The sequence below is a fragment of the Aulonocara stuartgranti genome (assembly GCF_965226115.1).
Source record: "Aulonocara stuartgranti genome assembly, chromosome: 5".
NCBI lineage: Eukaryota > Metazoa > Chordata > Actinopteri > Cichliformes > Cichlidae > Aulonocara > Aulonocara stuartgranti.
Genome location: NC_138943.1, coordinates 15,166,873 through 15,188,045, shown reverse-complemented (window position 1 = coordinate 15,188,045; position 21,173 = coordinate 15,166,873). Strand labels below are relative to the sequence as shown.

Genomic DNA, 21,173 nt, shown 5'->3' with positions numbered 1-21,173 from the left:
TGAAGGTAGAATGACACCTGATCCAAAGTAGCTAAGTGCTTTAAAAACTAAACTGCCTCCCATAAGATGTGTTCATTAGAACTAAATGAAATTATTTAGTGACCAGATACGAACATTTCAGAGGTTTCCTCCAAATGCTGCCAAATCGCAAAGAAAGGCAACATTAGCAGTGCTTTTAGCTTTCTCATAGTGAGCAGTAAAGACAGCAAGGGAAGGAGAGTTATGTCTGACACAAGCACCCAAGTGTCCACTTTTATCCACCAGCAATCACAATATATCTCCACTACAATGGAGCATTGCTTGTCTGGTATCAAGGGATATATGTCAAGGAGACTAATTTGCTTTTATAATATCCCCATTTAACACTAGCACTAACAGTTCCATATGGGACAAATATTTATAACTCTAAATGCACCTACAGTCATAAATGTGCCACTGTTATTATTAATAATCTATGAACAAATTATCCGGTTCACACCCTGCAAAAAGGCAACTAGCCTGTGGTATTATAAGGATAAAGTGTGTTGTTGTTGTTGTGTTCTAACCACAGCACAGACAGGAGAACCGAGAAGTTGTGGCGTATAGTTGCAAAGGGGGAAAAAAAGGTGAAGAAATAAACTTGCAGCGTTAAAGTAAACACAAAGGAGGGATCTAATAAACCACAGTAACAGTTTGCACTGTGCATAATGTTAAACAGTTAGTCTAATTAAGGAATTAGAAGTCGATGGACCATGCTCAGAGGTTGGCATGTCCCAACTTGGGACAGAATTTGCATGTATTTGAGTCAAGGAGCAAAGCCATGTGTCACACAGGTGTGATGCCTTACCTGGCAGGCTTGATAAAGCAGCTGGTGCTCAAATTTTTTGATGCCGAGGATATTCTGAAACATCTCGTACAGTTGGTCCTTGCTGAGGATCAGCTCGGAAGCCGCGCTGGCAGTCATGCGTTGCTGCGCCTTCCGCGGATCCTCATCGCCACGGTAGATGGTGTCAAACTTGGCCATCCAGGAGCTGAGCACCGTCTCTTTGCTCAGACCGTCGATCTCCGGAAGGCTGCGCACGCGCTTCTCGATGTGCCTCTTGAACACTTCCCTGAAATCGTTGGCTGAGAAGCCACCACTCTGGACCATCTTTGCCACACGGTCACTCTTAAGAAATACCTACATTGTGAAAGACCAGTGTCAATAGTTGCAGCTGAATAGGAAATGGATTTAAAAAAAATGTTGATCAGTAATTATATGGCAGCTCTGCTGTCACTCTTGGCTTCAAACAGCAAATATCTGTCTTCAACAGCAAAACAAAACCATTAAACTGAATAATAACTTTGGAGTGAAAAATCAGAGCATGTATGCATTTGCTGTGACTCAAGACAGGCATTCTGTGTGCAGCTAATGACAGCCTAACAGGGAGACATCCAGACAAGGCAATATTGTCACTGTGAAGCAATTATCAAAGATGACTGCTTTGTTATTTTGACAGTCAAATTTTGTTCTTAGCATTCATTATGACTCAAAGCAGTGACTACTGTGCTGAAACACCAGAGTGCAGCAGTAAATTACTCGTGACATTTTATTTTTGAAATTCATATGTCCTTATTTTATGAAAATGTGTTTACCATAAATTTTTCTATGACACCAATGATGGCTGAATGACCATATAAGACATCTTGTACCCTACATATGAGTGCAAGAGGGATGCACACTTTCAGGTTTTCAATATTTAATTCTGAACACTTGTTGTGTATTTCACATTAATATTAAATATCACAAAATAAATGAGATTCCTGTTCAGCTGTCACGCCTGTGTCAGTTATCTCCTAATTAACTTCTGCAAAAAGAGTAATTGTGTGTGCGCTTCCTGAGGGTTCCAGTCTCACATTAACGTTTTTCATAATGGCTTGTTTTTCCATCACTAATTTAACACATCCCCCTATATGTAATTCCTTTTGTCCTGTAAGCATTGTAGTAATGACTTTTTCATCTGCAGATTGAATAGTGAGCTTGGAAAAGATGGCTGTGTCAACCACATGCTCTGACTCATAATCTGTGCAGTGAAAAGCTTCAGCCACCATTTTACCACTCAGAATTCAGGCATTTTGACATGGAACAGCAAGAGCGCTGTGCAGTGCTTTTCTGACTTTTTAGATTGAAAGCTACACATTTTAGAGAGAATAATGCGGAATATCCTGCACACACAACAAAAAGCGCTTTTCTTTACAAGAGTGAAAATGTGAACATTTAGAATCATACGAAATGCAGCATATTTGGAAGCATTAAGCGCCTGAGCTTGAATGAAAAGGTTATTACTGTGATTGTGCTGCTATGGCTACGTAGGGTGGGTTGTTAGTACCTCAGAGAAACTCTGCACAGCGTTGATGAATGCCTCATCAGCCACAATTTGTGTGTCTCCATTGAGGAAGGCCTGGAAGCGATCCTTGGTCTGCTGAAGCTGCTGCTTGGTAATCTGTGGAAGCAAGAACAAACAAAGATTGTGTCATGAGAAAAAAATGTTTAAACCAAATAATAAAGCCAGTTTTTCATTGTTTACCTCGGTCAGATTCACACAAATCACGGAACAAGCATCGAGCATGCTTCTCGCCATTTTCACCAAATATCTCCTCTTATTCAAATTCATTTCATTTAACTGTATCTAATTCTGTGACTCATTCCTTCAGTCGTAGCCCACAGAATATAAGTGCAAGTGGATTTATGATGTTACACTGAGTGTTTGCTAGCTCCAGCTTTGCAGCTACATCCTAAACCCACATTACCTCTAGTGCCTCTGAACAACAGCCAATCATACTCCTTTTTTACCATCACTTATAGATGAAATGCGTTGCCTAATGGCTTCCCCACTTGAAACCTAAACAGTGGAAATCTGCCAAACTAAATAAATCACACACAGCTAAAAAGGTGTGCAATGGTTGCATATTAAACCCCTACAAAACTACTGACTATATTTGTCTCAGCAATCTCTCGAATTTTGCTGGTTAGCAGCTAGCAAAGCACGCTAAATTGCAAAACTACAGTCAATATAAAATTGTTTAACATCATCATGTTGACCTATGTAGCATTACAGAATGGCTCACTATAGATTATAAACTTGTTATAACATGTTATAACATCAGTTAAATAAAATTATTCTGAGCTAAAGTACATAACATGGCGTGCTTGTTATCTGTGAACTTCCTGAGATACATCTGTGCACATGAGTAAGATTTTCTCCATCACTTCCTTTTGTTCCAGTTTCGATCTTCATTACAGTCTTGATGTCCATGTATTGATTTCACACATGGTTACTGACTCAGTAATCTAAAGGTCAAGACTGACAGTCTCCCTCTGATAAGTGCCTTCAATCTTACAGTTCAACCTGTTATTATACGGGACCTGCTGGTAATGTGTGTGTCTGCCTGCGTTCAGCAGCACATTGCAAGTGACAGACTTTGGTGTAGGAGTGAGGTGGAAAAGCACCACATATCGTGTGCCTGTGAGGCAATTTCAACACCATCTGTGTGTCCATCATATTACCCCAACCCCGTTTGATAGTGCTCAGAAAGTAATAGCCTCTAAGAATTCACTATTAGAGCCAAGTGCCAGAGTTAGAAAGCTTTAACGTATTCAGGTCAAAATACAAACACCCAGCCAGTCGATACTATCACCAGAGGTTAAAAATGAGATGACCTGTCCAGTAAAAATAATATGGACTGAAACTGGAGGTATCACAAATCATTTCACCAAGACATCTCTTTTACTTTAGGTGATTGTTGTGGTACAGAGGATCTCAGGATGATACATCCACTTAACGTCCAAACAAGTTCCACTTACAACATAAAACGGCACATCTACATCGGGGATCGATACTGCCCCTCTGCTTCAGGTTTCAGATTAATTCATGTTTCCCACAGCTAGATGTGAGATTAAAGAAAAATCTAGGCAATTCCTGCTGTGTTTTAATAAACCATGGCGTTTAAGGAACATCCTAAGGCAAGAGATGTTAATATTAACACGAGTATGCAAACTGCTCTGGTCTATGCGGATACACGGGAGCTGGGGTTGACACACTTGTCCATAGTCAGATATTATCCATATCTGAAAGTGAGGTTGAGGATAAAAACATCTGTTTTCACTTGTATAATAAACTGAGTTACTTTAATTTCGAAGATTTAATTCCCTTTATATTTCCTCCCAATAACACATTTCTTATACATTTCAGAAATACCTGCAGAGAAGTCTGACCTCAGTGTCCTGGTTGGCTTTTTTGTGTAGAGTTTGAATTTTCTTCCTGTATCTGGTATAAATCCATATCGGGTTTATACCAGGTTTATACCGGTTATAGCTTCCTCCCACTGTCTAAAGACATGCACGTTAAGTTCCCTGGTGATTCTAAACTGGCTCTAGTTTTCTTTTTATCTGTGTTGGTCCTGTGATAGACTAGTAACCTGTCTAGGTTGTACCCTACCTCTCCTCCTATTACAGGTAGCCTAGAAGCACAATTAAGAAAGTGAATGGATGGATGGAAATTTCCTAAGCAGCTTTCTGTGTAATAAAACTCTAAACAGGAGTGTGGCTCTTCAGACTGAAGTCGCATGCTCAGTAATGATGTACAATGATTTTCAAAAACAGGCAAAGAAAGCAATGTGAACAATATGTCAAACAGAGAGGAAAATGCATCCTGAGAGATGCTTTTTACTGCTGAGCTTTCAAAAGAGGCAAAAAACAAAGATGAATCAGGCTGACTGAAATGTTTTAGCAAAGCTAACACTTGTAATACTAGCTCTGAGGTCATTTATAGTGTAGCTTGCATAAATAGAGCCAAGCACTGATATATACTCTTTATACTGCAGACTTTGTGCACAACACAAAGTCTGTGTTGTGTAGACCAGAACAGATTTGTGACCATTATGACTGGATATTAATGAGCGTTTGTAATTACAGCTGAAACAATTAGTCAAGGTATCAACTGGCAGAAAATGAATCAGGCAGCTCTTTCAATAATTAATCTGTTCTTTCAGTAATTAAAATGAAATACAGAAAACCTCACTGTTTCTGTCCTCAATAACATGATATGAATGTGAGATATTTCTTTTCAAATATAACATTTAAAAAGGTACCGGAGTAAAAATGACAAAAAGATGGGATATTGTGATTGGAACAGTGGGAGAGCACATTTGTGTTTTACTTGAAGATTTTACCTTGAAAGGTCAAAGCTAATAGTTCTTCCACTGACAGTTTCTTCGGGCTGATCTGAGATCATGTGACAACATAATAAGCTACTAACTCCATTCAAGTTTGCATATGTGGGGAGAAAGCTGAAGCACAGCTTGACTACTGGAAGTATTTGGAGTTTTTTGTGCTTTCATTTATTCCCTCATTGGAGAACCGTGCTGTGTTAATGGATGAAAGAAAATGCCTGCATTTTCATCAGTATTGCCAGACTCCCAAGACATACTTTGCTGCTTTGGTCATATTGATTCTTCTCTGTGGCTCTTATCAAGATTGCAGTGTTACCCAGTGATTCATTCGCTGGCAATGAAGTGGGCATTGGTATTAATCACCGTTCACATATCAATAGAGGAGCCATGCACATGTACAGCAGCTTCATTGCAGTTTAAACTGAGAGTAAATATTTCACTTCGGCCATGTGGATGATAGTTAGGTTGCATAAAACTTCAATAAATTCAGTATTTCAACTTTGTATGACCAAAAGCAGATTTACGTCACAAGATAGGGCACTGGCCACGATGAAGGATTAGCGCTGATAAATTCCCTAATTCCCTGCTAATTTTTCTAGGGAATATTCTTTGTTACTGTGTGCTAGAAAGTCCGTCTACTTTAACTTTGCATAATTTCAGTTTGTATCTAAATGCCCACTGAGTCTCTAACAGAGATTCGCGGTACTAAGTTCCCTCAGGCGCATGTCTTGTAAAACATCAGTGACCTTTAGTCATTCTTCAGTGAGCTTATGGAGTAATTTTCTGTTCTTCTGTTGGTATGTTTCTATTTTGCCACAGTCTGAGTCGGGGTCTCTGCATTTGCTGTGAAATAACTCTTTGTTTTTGTTATTTGGAATTAGGACGTTAATTTTTCATTTGTACACTGTTTTGGTTTTGTACATCATGATGGGGTCAAAGCCTTTACAAGGAAAATGGTAAAAATGCGCTCTGATTTACTGCATCAGAAATACAGTATATCAAATAATGCAAGGGTTGTGCTATACTAATGATCTTGAAAGTCAATATTCGGTATGGCTTACTTTATTCTTCAACACAGCCTGAACCCTCTTAGAGAAGCTTTCTTGTCATTCTTTTAACGAGTCCTTATGAATAGTTCTCCCGGTCACTCAAAGCTCTTTTTTGGGGGAATTTGGCTCCCCTTTGCTCTCTGTCAAGATGATTCCACACTGCTTCAATAATGTTGAGGCTCTGCGGAGGCCGATCCTTGATTGGTTGTGATCCATTGTTTTTTTATCCAGCTATGCTTGTATTGCAATGCCATTGTGTTTGTTGCTAATCAGATGCTCTCCAATGGCATTACATGATGGACCAAATTCTGAGGGTGCCTTTCTGTGTTCGTAAATTTACTTTTGGCTTCTCTCAGAGCCGCATGCTTGTTTTAGCAGATTTATGCTGGATGCTGTTCCTGACGCAGTCCCCAAGGCATTTTGAGTCAGCGTAAACCACAACACTATGGAACCACACTTTTCTGTATTTATATTTTTGACCAGATCCAGATCTGCAGAACCACTGACTTAAAGTCATGACAGAGCCTCCACCGTGTTTTAAGGATGACTGTAGACGGTCACTGTTATACCTCCTCCAAATGTGTTAATAATGATTTAAGCCAAAAAAACTGGATTCATCAGTCCATCAGCCCACTGATTTCCAGTCCAGTCCATTTTTTTCATAGTTTCCCTTCCTGTGGCTGTCAAGAACAGCTGTCCTTCCACTGAGACCATTTCTGATGAGGCTCCAGTAAACAGTAGATGTCTCAGCTAAAGACACAGATGCATTTCTCAGGTCCTATGTCAGGTCTTTGCTGGATTTTCCTTTCTTTTGTTGAAAGACACAACTTTTAGAAAGTGTGCCTCTGCTGTACATAACTTTTTCATCTTTTGTCTACCAGTTTTCCATTTTCCTTAAACTTTTAAGGATACTGTGCATGATGCTGGGATACGACAATTTTTCAGCTAATCACTCTTTGGGACTGACCTTGTTGTTGTTGTAAAACTATTGAACTGTGTTATCTTTGGCATTTTCCATAGATTCAACTCAGGAAATCAGAGCAAATTATATGTTTTTGTGACAGGTTGCTAGAAACTAAGTGCTAAGTTGTTGTATTTCAGTTGTCTGTTATGCGTAGACACAATACTGGTTCTTCCTTTGAGTTTGGTGCTTTTGTTATGTTTGAATAATTCATAGCTCAGAGTGAAACGGCTTATCAAACAAACAAAAGTTCTCTAAAACTCTAAAACTGATAAATAAATAAGAGAAAAGCTGTCAAAAAGATCTTCAGAAAATCTGGAAAAATCTTGCTCAAAACCGCTTTCAAAAATTGCAATAAAAACAGATTAAAAAACCCAGTCTTTCTGTTTTTGATTCTTCGTGTACATTGGTTTTATCTTAAAAACTGTGATCAACATGCATTCTAATCAGGACATTTTACATTTAGAAAACTGAACATCTAATGGTAGCAAATGACCTCAACTGTAGTTGCCATTTTTGCATGATATTTAAAATTGAAAAAAAAAATGTACCTGTACTACTCTAAATGTATGAGATCTAATCTTAAACCATCAAAGGGAAGTGTAAATTAATTTAAGGTTTTATAAATATGTGCAAAACTAAAACAATGGACATTGTTGAGATTAAATGTTGTATCCGAGATCCTGAATGTAATCTGAAGTACAGTAAGTTGGATAACACCTGATTCACAGTAAATTTTCAGTACACAGTACATTATGATTGGATTCATATAGATATTTGTATCTCTTTGACTGAATCAACATGTCATCAGCTTGTGATGTATACTGTATCCACTGTCTGCGGTGGAGTAATTAGCTAATTGAATGTGGTGCACTGTACTGTAGCTTGTGTAGTTTAGCACGATAAGGACTTTGCTTTGCTGACTCACACTTGAGCTCCTTAAAGTTATATAATGTCAGGGGAGGGGGAAGTTAAATTAGGCTGCTTTCCCAAATTAAATGGCAGCAAAATAAATGAACAGTTTTCTGTGTTGGGCAGAAGTAAAACAGATGTGTAATCGATTCATTAAAACGAAATAAAATATTTAAAAAGAAAACATACAATTACACATCTGTATATCAATAGAGATAAAAAAAAATGTAAACTTTACATTTGTGAAATCTAATGTAAAAATTGGAGAAAGGGTGTTATATAAACTCAGTTCTATTGTTTGCCGCTGTTTGCCCTGTCTCAATGCTTGGTTTTTAGCAAATATGTTATCAGTGGCTGCTATCACCAGACAAGGTTATTCATGTTGTAGATGACACCACCAGCCCACATCTGAGTAAACAGCAAACAAGGGTACAGGAGCAAGTACTGCATGACAGCTGCACAAAATCTACCAACAGCAGGCTTCATCAAACACAAAACACCAACACTGCGTAGCGACTATGGTCACAAAACTACAATTATACAAAGACACATCCACAAGCTATTATCCTGGAACCAGACATGCACTCGTAGATTTGTTCTGAAGTCACATGCACACACAGCATTGTGTGAGTAAATACCACTCCGCTGGGTTAGCAAACAGCCAGGTGCAGACTCCACAGACAGAGCCTGACACACAGCAAACAGGGATAAAACAAGAGGCTCCGGTTCTGTATAACTAGCCTTCACGGTGTTGTCATATTCGGGAGCTGTGGAGCTGCTGATATATTCAGAAAAACACTGTTTTCACAACCAGCAAAGCCCCTTCTAGTAAGTGTCATCCATTACCACACACCACCATCTCACAGGCAGCAGTCTGTTCTGCTGGTTCTTCATTTTGCTCATTCGCTTGATGAAAATAATCGCTTAGCAGAAGCGAACGTAAAACCACATGAATATGAACACTCACAAATTAAGAACACCAAACTCAAATTCTCTTTGACAGATTTTGATGAAATTCATCTGTTGACCTGTAATTAAATGCACATGTGTTGTACTCCTCGATCACTTTAGAAATGTGTGGTAATGTACGTACGAAATATGATAAACAAGAGCCACAGATTCTGTTGAATTTTGGAGAAACGAATGACGGAGGCCTGAACTAAATCTATAGTTAAATTGGAAACTGGAAGAAAGTGACTTTGGAGCATGCTCCCAGAACTTAAAATACACAAACACAAATATGTTAACACAAATAGGCAATTAAGCAAAGATTTGATATTGTTTTTTCTTTGTTTTTGTCACGGTCCTGGGTCGGTGACCCAGTGTTTTGAGTTTCTTGTGTCTCTGAGTTTTTGTATTATGATCGTAGTTCTCTTTCTTGCCCCAGTTTATTCTTTAGTCTAGTGTCTTAGTTTGGCTTTCTTGTATTCTCTTTAGTTTTCTGAGTATTTAGTTAGCCGCTGTTATTGTTCTCTGTGTTTCTTAGTTGCTCTGTCTCCCCTAGTCAAGTCTGCGTCTATGTTACATTTCCTGTTTTACTTTGAAGGTCTGTGTCCTACATGAATGTATTGAGTTTCGCTTCCCTTGGGTCTTGTTATGTCCGATTTCTCCCAGCTGTGCTCCCCTTCTGTGTCTCATTCCCCTCATTATTTCCCAGTGTATTTAAGACCTGCGTTTCCCTGTGTCAGTGTTGCGATCTCCCTCATTCATGGCTGTGTGTTTCTCTGTGTAATATGTTATAGTTTCCAGTTTAGTCTGTATAGTTTTTCTCTCCAGCAATAAAGCTGTGTTTTGAGTTCATTCCTGCCTCTGTGAGCTTGCGTTTGGGTCCTCATCCTGCCTGCACACAGCCGCAACCATGACAGTTTTGTATTAAAGGGCTACACACTGCAGTACCACTGCATTACTTTATACCGTAGAGCACACGAAGCTGACTGTGAATCAGTAACTCCATTCCTGGTGCATTACTCTCATTAAGAGTCTGCAACCACCCTCCCATCACAAATCACTTACTGTCTTCCTTTGTAATTTCTCCGACTCTCTCTCTTCGTTCCCTCCTTTTAGCTTTCAAAGGTGATTATCTCACAAGAGTCTTGTTTGATGTTCAATAAGGTTTGTTTTGTGGGTTTTCACCAATAGAAAGCGGCACGAGATGTGTTGAAAAAAAAGATCACACAGACTGAATTAATCAGGCTTTTGAAAAACTTTTGTAGAATTAGTGATAGGAAAGATCAACGCGCATCCAATATTTATTGGCTGGGAAGGCTTAACAGTCTTCACCAATAAAAGGTTGTAGACTCAGCGTTAATCCATGTCCTGAGAGATGTTTTAACAGTTTCTCACTATGTTTAAGTCTGTTTTTTATGTTGTCTTACTGCTTGATGACACCCCCTGTGTTACTTTACATCAATATCACAGAAGAATGCCTCTGAAAGAGTATAAAGTTTGAGCTTCGTTAAGGAGGGAACCATTAAAGCACTGGTTGCATGAACATGTGACAATAAACTCAGAGTATCTACCTGACATACCGCCTCATGCCTGCTCCAGGCTGCTGTTTGTGCTCTTTGTGCCTCAGTGGAGAGTGGGAAAGAGAGACTCATAGGAGAGGTGCAGTAATGGCCCTGCTATAGCTCTTCTGTCTTTAATGTGGAAAATCACCACTAGTAATCTCTCTCTCAGTATCTCTCCTTGTTGTCCTTTTTACTCATACCTGTGTAATTTTCCCTTTGAAGCAATGTTACACAGGGTTCAGCATAACAGCACACATTTGCACCAACAAACTCTTGAGCCCTAAATAACCACCAACAGCCGCCTGAGTTCTCTTAGGGGACTCAACAATGATCGGAAAGTGTGATGACATGCAGCCGCACATAGTATCCATCAAAAGACTCACAAAAGTTCTCTTAGAGTGATTATAACTTCCATAACGCATAATCAGAGTCCCATAATTATGAGACAACTGTCTTGTAATTATGTCACAATTACAGTATAAGAAAAAAGTATGCGATTATAGCCAGAAATAGGAAGATGTTACAATAGCTGATTTAGTTTCGATTTGCTTTCCTTTACATGACACACTTATAGGCGTGACTAGGCAATGCACATGTCATTATGAATAGCCCTTTAACCTTGCACGTTTTCAAGGTTAAAGGAGTGTTTTGTCAAACGTGCAGACCTGTTTTGATCTCGCTCTAGCAGGCTACCAATCTCAGAATGAATTCTCCATCTCTGCAAAGTTTGACAGGCATTATAAATGCTGCAACTGCTGCAGTGTAAATGTCAACATTTGGCACAAAGTACAAATGGATCCCTGCTGTTTTCTTCCACTACACTTCCAATAAAATGGTCTTTGCTTACAGGAAGCATGTTGATCAGGGCTCAGACAGTTTGTTGATTAATCACATAGTCAACTGATGTAACAGCAAATGGGAACATTTCAGCATTTCGTTGATCATTAATCAATTTTCAAACAAAAATGTAAACAAAAATAACTTCAAAGTCAAATTTTCTGACTGATAAAAAGTGAGCTTGTGCCTGTTGTTGTGAACTTACATGAGAATACATTGAATAAATACAGCTTTGCCCTGCTTTTTGCTTATTATAGACCAAAATGATTAAATACATAAAACTAAAGCAGTAGCAGTTTTAATTATGGTAAGCTCAGTAAAAAAAAAACTTGTATACCAGTAAAAATGATAAATGAAATGCCGCTTTAGAATTGCTAATGTTTGGTCTTCTCTCAATAAGCCGACCCTTATTTTTGCACTAGTTTTTTCCAGTAAGGCGAATGTGCAATACTGGGAGCAGGAATGAAAACTTATGCAGCAATTAAACAATCCTGCTTAATTTGTCTCCATGCATGAATGCAGTGTTGGGACACAGCAGCTATTCTCAGCCAGACAAATCTTGCCTCACATCACACTGATGGTTAACATTCGTTGGCACAAATGTATCTGTTGCTTTGAAAGGCCAACAAGAATTCATAGCCCGGGTGAGGACACACGAGACTATAATTAACAAGCACATCCTGTATTTTGAGAGCCATTGAAGGAGATAAAATACTACGTGGGATATTGCTTTTAAGCCAGATCACGCTCACGTCTTCCCACCTATGTGGAATAATCCCTCACATGATGCCATCCATACCAGCTTTAAACTCCCATGCATTTACATGCCAGGACTCTGTGCTCTAACATTTGCATTTTGGTAGCCTGTTTTTTGAGCACATGGCACATGTCATGTGAGCATCACACCAAAATGTTGGATTATTACTAGAGCACATATTATTCAATTTGATCCCTATTTCTTGCCTTCAAAGTACAGCGCTGTTAGGAAAAGACATTGTTAGTATTCTGACAAATAAGATCTAAGCTTCCCTCCTTCGTTATGTCCCCATAGAGAGGATGTTTAATTTGAGAAGCTGTGATAATTTACACGTGGCTGCACAGATCGTGGGTGAGGGGGTATTTCGCCTGCTGCTTTTCAGCTGTCACCCCTTCTGAATTCACTTGCTTATCCGCACCGTCAATAAACACCTTTATTCTCCTATACTAGCGGTGCTAAAACATGCTACCAAGACTGCTGCTTAATGGGAGAGAACAATTTTTCCTATTATCAGCTCTCAAGCGCTGACTGACATGTTTTATTTTCAGCTCAATGCTTGACTTTGCCATTGACAGCGAAGCTTCTTTTATTGTCGAAGGATGTCTTTTTTTAATTTCAAGCAGAACACCATTCAGCGATCTTACATAATAATGCAAATGATTTCAGTGCCATACTTCAGCTCTCCATTTAGTGCCACTGTGTTTTGCACATATGACTGAATGTCTTATGAATATATTGAGGTTTGTCAGTTCACTCTGAGTTGTTTATATCTACATATTCACCATTCAGATAATCTGGTGTCTTTTGGTAGAAATAGAAGGCAATAGGGGCAATATACATGCCACTGAGTAAAGAGATGAATGCACACTACACAGTGCAGTTTTTAAAACCGTGCAGTAGTCACTTGAATCGTGAATATTACAATAATTATCCAATAAACAAATGTAGCAGCTGTCAATAGCAATGATAAACATTGAATGTCTATGCAAACACCCTGACCGCTACCAGTGTTATTGTTTCGATATTGATAATCTCCTGTCTTTTGCCAAAGTTAGAGTAAACTAAAAACTGAAAGTCAGTGTGATTAAGTGGATTTAGTTAACAAAAATAAAACATTACCATACTTTAAAGAAACAAATAGCAGCTGAAATTGTATATAATTTGTATTTACACAGCTAACAGCAGCTGCTATTAATACAGGAACGTCTGCATGGCAGTAAATCAACTGCTTTCACAAAGTGTTTGCGTTGTTATACCAATTCTTAACATATTCAGTCTGGCCCCTAAACAAATGAAAGATTAAACCTCAGAAATGATAACAATCGAAACGAAAATGAAACACTGAGAAATATAAACTGAAAGGGGCAAAATTGATGCTTTTGTTCAAAAGCACCAATGAAAAAAATTAGATGTTCATTTAGACAGATCTGCAATCTGTGAGCCAAGTGCAACGTTACAATCATCTTTTTCACTCATTGAAAAGTTGTTCACAGTGGAACTCCCACAGTTCTCTGCAAACACCTGTGTGGCAAACATCGGTTTGCACTTCAGTCTAATTCAAATTCACATCACAAACCCTGCTGTACAATTCACAGCCCCTCTCCCTCACAGTATAAATGGCATACTGTATAGTATTAAAATGCTGAGCCAGAAGGAACTCTATTAAGTGAACCTGCTGGCAGATGAACTGATTAGGTCAGATTATCTTCAAGGGAATCACACTTTGTAATTCTGACATGGACAGTTACTCACTTTGGAAAATCAACATAAACTGCGATCTATAAAAGCAAATGGTCTTGGTTTGATTAATCAGACTGCAAACATTTTATTCTCCTTGGCTACATTTTTGAATCAAAGCAGAATTTCGTTCCTGCTTGTTTCTTGTGCTTTGAGCTGTACACATCAACAAGTTAAGCTCTCATTGACACATTTGGTAGGTGTTCCTTTAACAAACATTTAGTGGCAGTCCAATTAAATACCAAACACTTGTTACATAATATTTACATTTTCTGAATAAAGTCAAACTGACCAACCAAACAAGCTGACAACCATCAGATCAACATTGCTAGCCATTAAAAACAGTCATATTTTTCTAAACCTATACATTTCTTTTTGCATTATACTTTGAAAACAAAATGCAAAATTGTGATTTTACTGTATTGCCAACATGTCTTTAGAATAGAATAGAATAGAATAGAATAGAATAGAATAGAATAATCCTTTAATTGTCCCACAAGGGGAAATTTGGTATTTTGTATTTTATTTATTTAACTCCTCTGTGTGTGCAGTTTATTCCCATTGAATGAAAGAGGTTTTTGCCCTCTGGGACCATCACAATGATGCTAAAATTTCATAAATTGTACCAACGCAATCTGTCTGTAACCTCAATACTCAACACATTCGCTGTGTGGGTCCCAAGATACTTAGCCTTTTAAGCAAACACATGTGTCACCACTCAGTCATGCACATACACCCAAGCTAGCAGTGAGCAGGAACAAACTGCTGTTTTTTTAAGACGTTGTTCAGACTGTACTGTAAGATTTACTTTTTATACCCTGAAAAAGAGTCACCTTCCTGTTCCTGCCCTGTTGGCTTATCTTCCACAAGGTTATGGCAACATATTTCAAGAAGCAGCAGTGGAGCTTGCACAGTCTACAGCCTGGCCTGTTTCTCTGTGATAGCCCATCACTGCTGTTTGTGTGCCAGAGCTTCTAATAACGGATTATCATGGAGCTGCTCCACATGTTTTGCTGAGGCCTTTAAGTCTTTTCATTACAGAAATTGCTTCATCATTTTTCTGTGACTAATCTATAATAGCTAAAATTGTAATAGGGCACATATTAGATTGTGCTGCCAACACTGTGAGGAATTACCTTAATAAATTATTGTCTATGGACATCTGAGGAGCCCACATTCACATGAGGTTCATGGCTAAGATGAATCCATAGAAATGTAATTAGACAAATGTTAAATATTCTTTTTGTGTGATAAATTATTTCTCCATATCCACCCAAGACAGAAATATAATTAAAAGACAGTGAACTGATGACTACTGTCTAACTCCATGATGTTATAAATGCACACAACTGCCTCAAAATAATCAACGTAGATGTTGGTGCTCACCATTTTGTTAACAGTTCTGTGTTATAAGCCATGCTCATCAAGTGATTGGATTGAACCAATTCACTGTGCCTAAAATTTAGATTTTTTTTTTTCAATTATTTTAATGTGTGATTTTTATCCATGTTTGGATCAAATCAGAAACACCAGCTAGACTGTGGGCAGACAGACACACTCTGAGTTCCTGGTTTGATTGTTTGTTCGGATATTCACTCACCCACAACTGAGAATTGTGGCTGCCTGAGCAACCAGATATGAAAGTGCATTACTAGGCGTGCATTAGACTATCAGTAACCTACGCTCAACAGACTACAAACAAACAAATGGACGGAAACACTGCAGTTTATGCCTCCTACATGGACTTGTGCATGAGTCAGCAGAAAATTCAGACCATATGGCTTAACAGTGACCAGAGGAAGACAAGTTGTCTGCATGTTAAATGAAAGCAGCACTTATAAATGCATATTTCCATAGTAGTATTCATGGTGTTAAAATGAATGAGCGACCAAAATGAATGACTCTTCTGAAAGCCTCCTGACCACAGTGAGTAACAAAGAACTTCTTCCTTCTGAGGAGAGATTTAGGAACCTGATACTGTCATGCAATGTGATGACAAGGTTTCAGTATTCAAGCAGTTCTATATAAAACATGCTGATCCATACAGAGGCTTCTTAATTCATAACTGACAGGTCAGTCAAACAGATAGTCTGCATACAGCAAAGGAAATATACAAGGGGCATTATCCTAACTTACAATCAGTTGAACGTTCCCCTTAGCACAGTAGGCCTGTGCATGGTGACTTTGACAGTAAGGACAGCATGACCCAAAACTGGCATCAACATCAGTGGACCAACATAGCAGCCTGAGAAGCCAGGGTGTTGGCCCTGTCCTTTACAGTAGCTAAGGTATATAAATCTTATAAGATAAATGTCCTGTTAAAATAATAATAATAATAATAATAATAATAATAATAATAATAATAATAATAATAATAAATAGTAAAAGGTTAAAAATGTGTCAACGTTGAAAATGTTTTAATGCAATTAATTTTCTACAGGCCACTGAGAGGAGCAAAGCTCATCTTCAGAGAAGAGAGGCCATTAAGCTACCCTCCTCAAGAGGTCTGTGCCTAAAAGTCACCTTGGGAGGCCAAATTGACGGGATAAGTGATGGCGCAAACGGGTTGGGATTGGGTATCCGCCAAGCAGGCAGGACAGAGCAATATACAGCTGCATATCTAATTGACATCGGGAGTTCGGTAAAAATGTAGGCCAACAAGGGCAATGACACTGTCCTGTTGTGACTTGCCATCCACCATCTCCTGAACGCCCTTTCACTTAATGGGCTTGCTGGGCTGTAGGGCTGCTTTCATCTACGAGCTAGAGTGCTGGAGGAACATGGACTGCACTCAGCCTGCAGCTCTGCAGCACCACGAGTCCCCTTCATTACCAGAAGCTCGAAGCACCTTTATATGCTCCTGTCATGCTCCATGAATTCAACATTTTGCGTCAAACAAACAAACGGTGCTTTCACTGGCACCTTGCTGTCTCCATGCGCTTTCGGATAGGGCCTAGTGGCCAGACCTGTACTCTGGTTTATGTAGGTCATCAATGACAACATCTGCGATATGAAAGGAGGTATTTCGTCATCATGTGGCTATCAGTTATGCCTTTGCACCGGGTGCTCTTACCTTCTGCTGCCGCCTTGCCATATCTGTGGGCTGTTTTGCATTGAACGGGTAAGCGATGCATCGCATGACAAAAACATATAGCTGCAGCTTCTTTTTGCGGTCTTCTTCCTCTCTGTGCAGCTTCTCCAGATCCTCCTTCTCCTCGCTGACGGCCGAGGGGCTCGGGCTAGTAGGACGGGCACTGCTGCGGCTGCTGCTGGGCGCTAGTCCACCCGAGCTCTCGCTGGTCCTGCTCGGGGAGATGCGGGATCCGGCCTGAGGAGCCATTGCCTCTTTGCTTTCCTCCTCCACTATCCCATCAGATTCCTCCTCGCTGGACGACGGATCTAACATCTTGCACTAGAAGTGGTGCGCCTATACAGAAATCCGAACCTACTAACTGAGTTTGTTTGGGTTTTTTTTAATTGTTTTAAATATATATATATATGTATATATCCCCAGATGATGGCCGAGCCGCTGTCTTACCCGTGCATAGATATAATGCAGGATGTGCCTGAAGTCGAGTTAGGGATAGGCCCTGGTTGTACTCGCTGGCTGAGGGATGTCAGCTGTATACGAGTAATGCTGGAAGAGCTATAGTCTGCTTCACACTGACCATTCTCCGCCTGCGCCGAGCACTCGTCGGTGCTTACGTATTTTCGGTATTTTATTGGCCAGTCGCTGCTGCGGATGTGAGAGGGGGAGGTGAGAAGAGTCGGAGAGGAGGGGTGGAGGGATTGTAGTGTAGGGATTGTGAGGGGACGAGATCGGCTTTTTCCCTCCCCCTTTCCTTTTTTTTCGGTGAAAGCGGGAGATGGCCTCTTCCTTCCTGCCAACCCGGTCGACCGGAGCTGGCCGTGGTCCTGAACTCGCACTCTAAGCAAAGATCCGAGTCTGAAGCGCGCGCGGCTCCGCGTTTAGTGTAGCCCCTCATAACTTCACGCAGTGGCACACCTAAGATGGCTGCCACCGGATTTCTCTGATATTGTCACTGACTGAAATGGGGAACATTATGAAGTGCACGGGCCGCGCACGGGATGCAGAACAGCGGGTGTAAAATGCCGTGTGCTGTCGAAGGGTGGGGTTGCAACACGGAGCGACCTCTCTGAAGCTACACAAATTAATTGTTACAGCGCGTGCTGGCATCTCTTGTCAGGAAATCTCACCACACAAGCGTTTCTTCTACTAAACAGGAATTAATTATTCAAGCTGAACAGAATCCCCCAGGTGTCCGACTCACTGTTAGTTACTGGGCCAGTGTGAATATGCTGCATAACGCGTTGATCTTTAATGTGAATCGGACTTTAAAAGAGAACAAAAACAAAAACACCGTTTTGGCTGTGTTACAGTACAGATGTGTTGTAGTAAGTCGTTTCGTGCAACACTAATCTGTGATGTTCTGCCAGAGCTTAGCACACGAAAAGTCACGTGATACTTTAAATCCTGCAGACACTACAATACTGGAAGCACAGTCCGACCGTATTTATATGACACGTGGCTTGCTCTCCTCGTGAAGTGCATTTTTCTTAATAAAAAAAAGGGAAAAAAGGACATTTTTATTCCCTTCATCCGTCCTCCATGCAATATTTATAGCAGCCCCCCCAAAGAAACCCTACCCCAGTCCAGTACTCACAGCATTAGCTTTAAATACTGAGGCTCAGAGTATTGACATTTTGTTGATAATTATAGTAACTCCAGTGAGACAGTTTTCCTGAGTGTGAGACTGAGATGTGCTTGTTTGACCTGTTAATCCTGACTGGAACTACAAACTCTCAAATAAAATGCTTCAATTTGCCTTCACTGCAGTGTCTTACAGTCTTTTATGGTAGTACTTAACATAGACCTGTACTGATAACTCTGAAGCAGTTTAACAAAAAAAAATTGTTTCCTGTACAGATTTTAAAGCTTTCGATTTCACTGTAAGCAGAGCAGAAAGGAATGGTTATCATCCCCCAGTCTTTTAGATCTTACTCTGTGCAAAGTCTACTTAATATTCGTCTTCAATATAGCAACAAGCAAAAATAGATTTCATGGAAAGGCTCTGTTAAAGTAAAAGAAGAGGACATATTTGCTTATATGTTCCTTGACTCATGGTGTAATTTCTGAACATTCACCCCATAGTTCTTCTAAATTCAGGGTGTTTTCGGTAGCTAAAAATACTTGCTGGTTCCTAAGATCCTTACTCCCTTGTAAGTATTGGGAGCTGTTCTACTTGTGCTGTGGAACAAGGAAGTAAAAACTAGCAGCCTTAAAGTAAAGGATAAATGAATTATACGTCAAGAATTTTAAAAAATAAAGTACAAAGACAAAGACAAAATTTTTGCGGTAACGAAAAAAACAATATGGACAAAAGTATTGGACCACATCTCTTACTCAGAATGCCAAATTTGATGACTAAGACATAATGGGTCATTCTAAAGACTTAAATAAATTTGAGCATGTTACTTTAATAGGATGCCACTGATGCAACAAGTTAGCTTGTGAAATTTCTACCCTACTAGATATTCCATCATCAAATGTAAGTGGTGTTATTGCAAAGGAGTAAGTGTTTAGAAACCACAGCAACTCAGGCAGTAAAGTTACAAAGAGGGGTCACCGAGGGATGAGCTTCATAGTGAGTAAACATCATCATTAACATCAGCACAAAAACTGTGAGCCAGGTGTGGCATGGCTTTTAATGTCGGAGTAGCTGCCTTCAAGCCTTACATCACCAAGAAGACTGACAAGCTTTGAATGGAGCGGTGTAAAGCATGTCTCCGCTGGACTCTGCAACCGTGGAAACTTGTCCTGTGGAGTGACGACTCATGCTTCTCTACCTGACAGTTTGATGGATAAATCTGAGTTTTTGAAATGCCAGGATAACATTACCTGTCTCTCTCCACTGTGCCAGTTAAATTTTGGGGGGAAATGTTGTGGGCTTGAACCTGAGAGCCTCCTTTTTAGTTCCAGAGAAGCGAAATCTAAATGCTTCAGCTTGAGAAAGCCCGTTTGGACATGATGAAAGCAAGGTGTATTATGGCTCTGTTGGATGAATTTGCTATAGAAGAATTTGACTGGCCCTGATCTCCTTTGGAATGAATGGTGGCTGAAAGCCAGATTCTCTCATCCAACATCAGGGTTGTAATGCATACAGGGTTGTAATAAAACTACTGTAATGTGTCATGTGTAGCTGGCCCAATTTAGTCCAAATAGTGTCCCATCTGGGCATTTTAGAACTAGTAAGTCCTTTTCTTGCGACAAAGTTTGACATATGTGGGACTCTTGAGGTAGAGATAAAGTTTTAACAAGCTTTAATACTTCATGGGCCAAAAAAAGCAGAAATTAAATTAAATTAAAAAATGACAAAGTCACAAAGTTCACAATCAAGAAGATAACAAGGAAGCCAAACATCCAGAATATGCTTAGGAAATGTGGACAACATGATAAGGAGAGGCTCAAACAACATGGACACAAAATAATTAGGGGAGAGGTAGCTGGTGGGATTCGTGGCTGAAACGACAGGGAGGAAGTAAAATTAAATACAAAACAGAGTACCAAAATCAAACAGGAAGTAACTAAACAGGGAATCACTAACTGAGGCAAAGGCTTATCAAGTCACAAAAGGAAGCCTTTGTCTAGCTTTTCCATCCTGGGAAGGCTAGAGTAAAACACCAGGGTCAAAACAATACTGATCTAACAGAAAACCAGGTAACAAAAGCTGTAAGAAAAAAAAAACTAAACAAGGAAGCGTTACAAGAATAGAGACAAAAAACTCCAAACAACAAAACTCAGATTATGATCAAAAGCAGAGAATGCTAAATAACAGATCAGAGGTCAGAGTCCGTAAAACACAAAATCAACCCTGGCAATAAGAACTTGCAACCCCATAACAGCACAAACTACATTTTTCTGTATCTTAGAAAGCAAGGTTATTTTTGAGGTGCGGGCTGGAATATCTGCTTGTCAACTGTTCCCTTCTATTATAGATACATACACACACGAGGAAAAAAAAAAAAAACACAAAACAACTTTCAACAGACACCATTAAACTGAATGTTAAACAGATAAATAAATAAATATTGTTTTTATCTTACCTTTTCAAAAATAATGAAAAACTATAAATAATGGACAAACTCTATTGAATAAATAATGATATAACCAAATTAGAAAACAAAAGCATGAAAAAAAT

At 39.4% G+C, this 21,173-nt stretch overlaps 1 protein-coding gene across 10 annotated transcripts in view; it reads right to left on the bottom strand.

The window, feature by feature from the left end:
• Positions 1-18,633, bottom strand: part of cadpsb (Ca2+-dependent activator protein for secretion b) — a 67,487-nt gene extending 48,854 nt beyond the window's left edge. For 3 of the 10 annotated variants that reach the window (XM_082532557.1, XM_082532564.1, XM_082532561.1), the window contains exons 1-3: positions 17,027-18,632; positions 2,349-2,462; positions 827-1,159 (exon numbers count right to left, since the gene is read on the bottom strand). In XM_082532557.1, coding sequence (XP_082388683.1) covers positions 827-1,159; positions 2,349-2,462; positions 17,027-17,359 — 780 coding nt within the window. In that variant the 5' untranslated portion in view covers positions 17,360-18,632. Of the gene's footprint in view, positions 1-826; positions 1,160-2,348; positions 2,463-17,026 lie in introns of all 10 variants that reach the window. The other 7 variants (XM_082532560.1, XM_082532558.1, XM_082532562.1 and 4 more) reach the window with 5 other exon arrangements.
• Between the last annotated feature and the right edge of the window lie 2,540 nt (positions 18,634-21,173).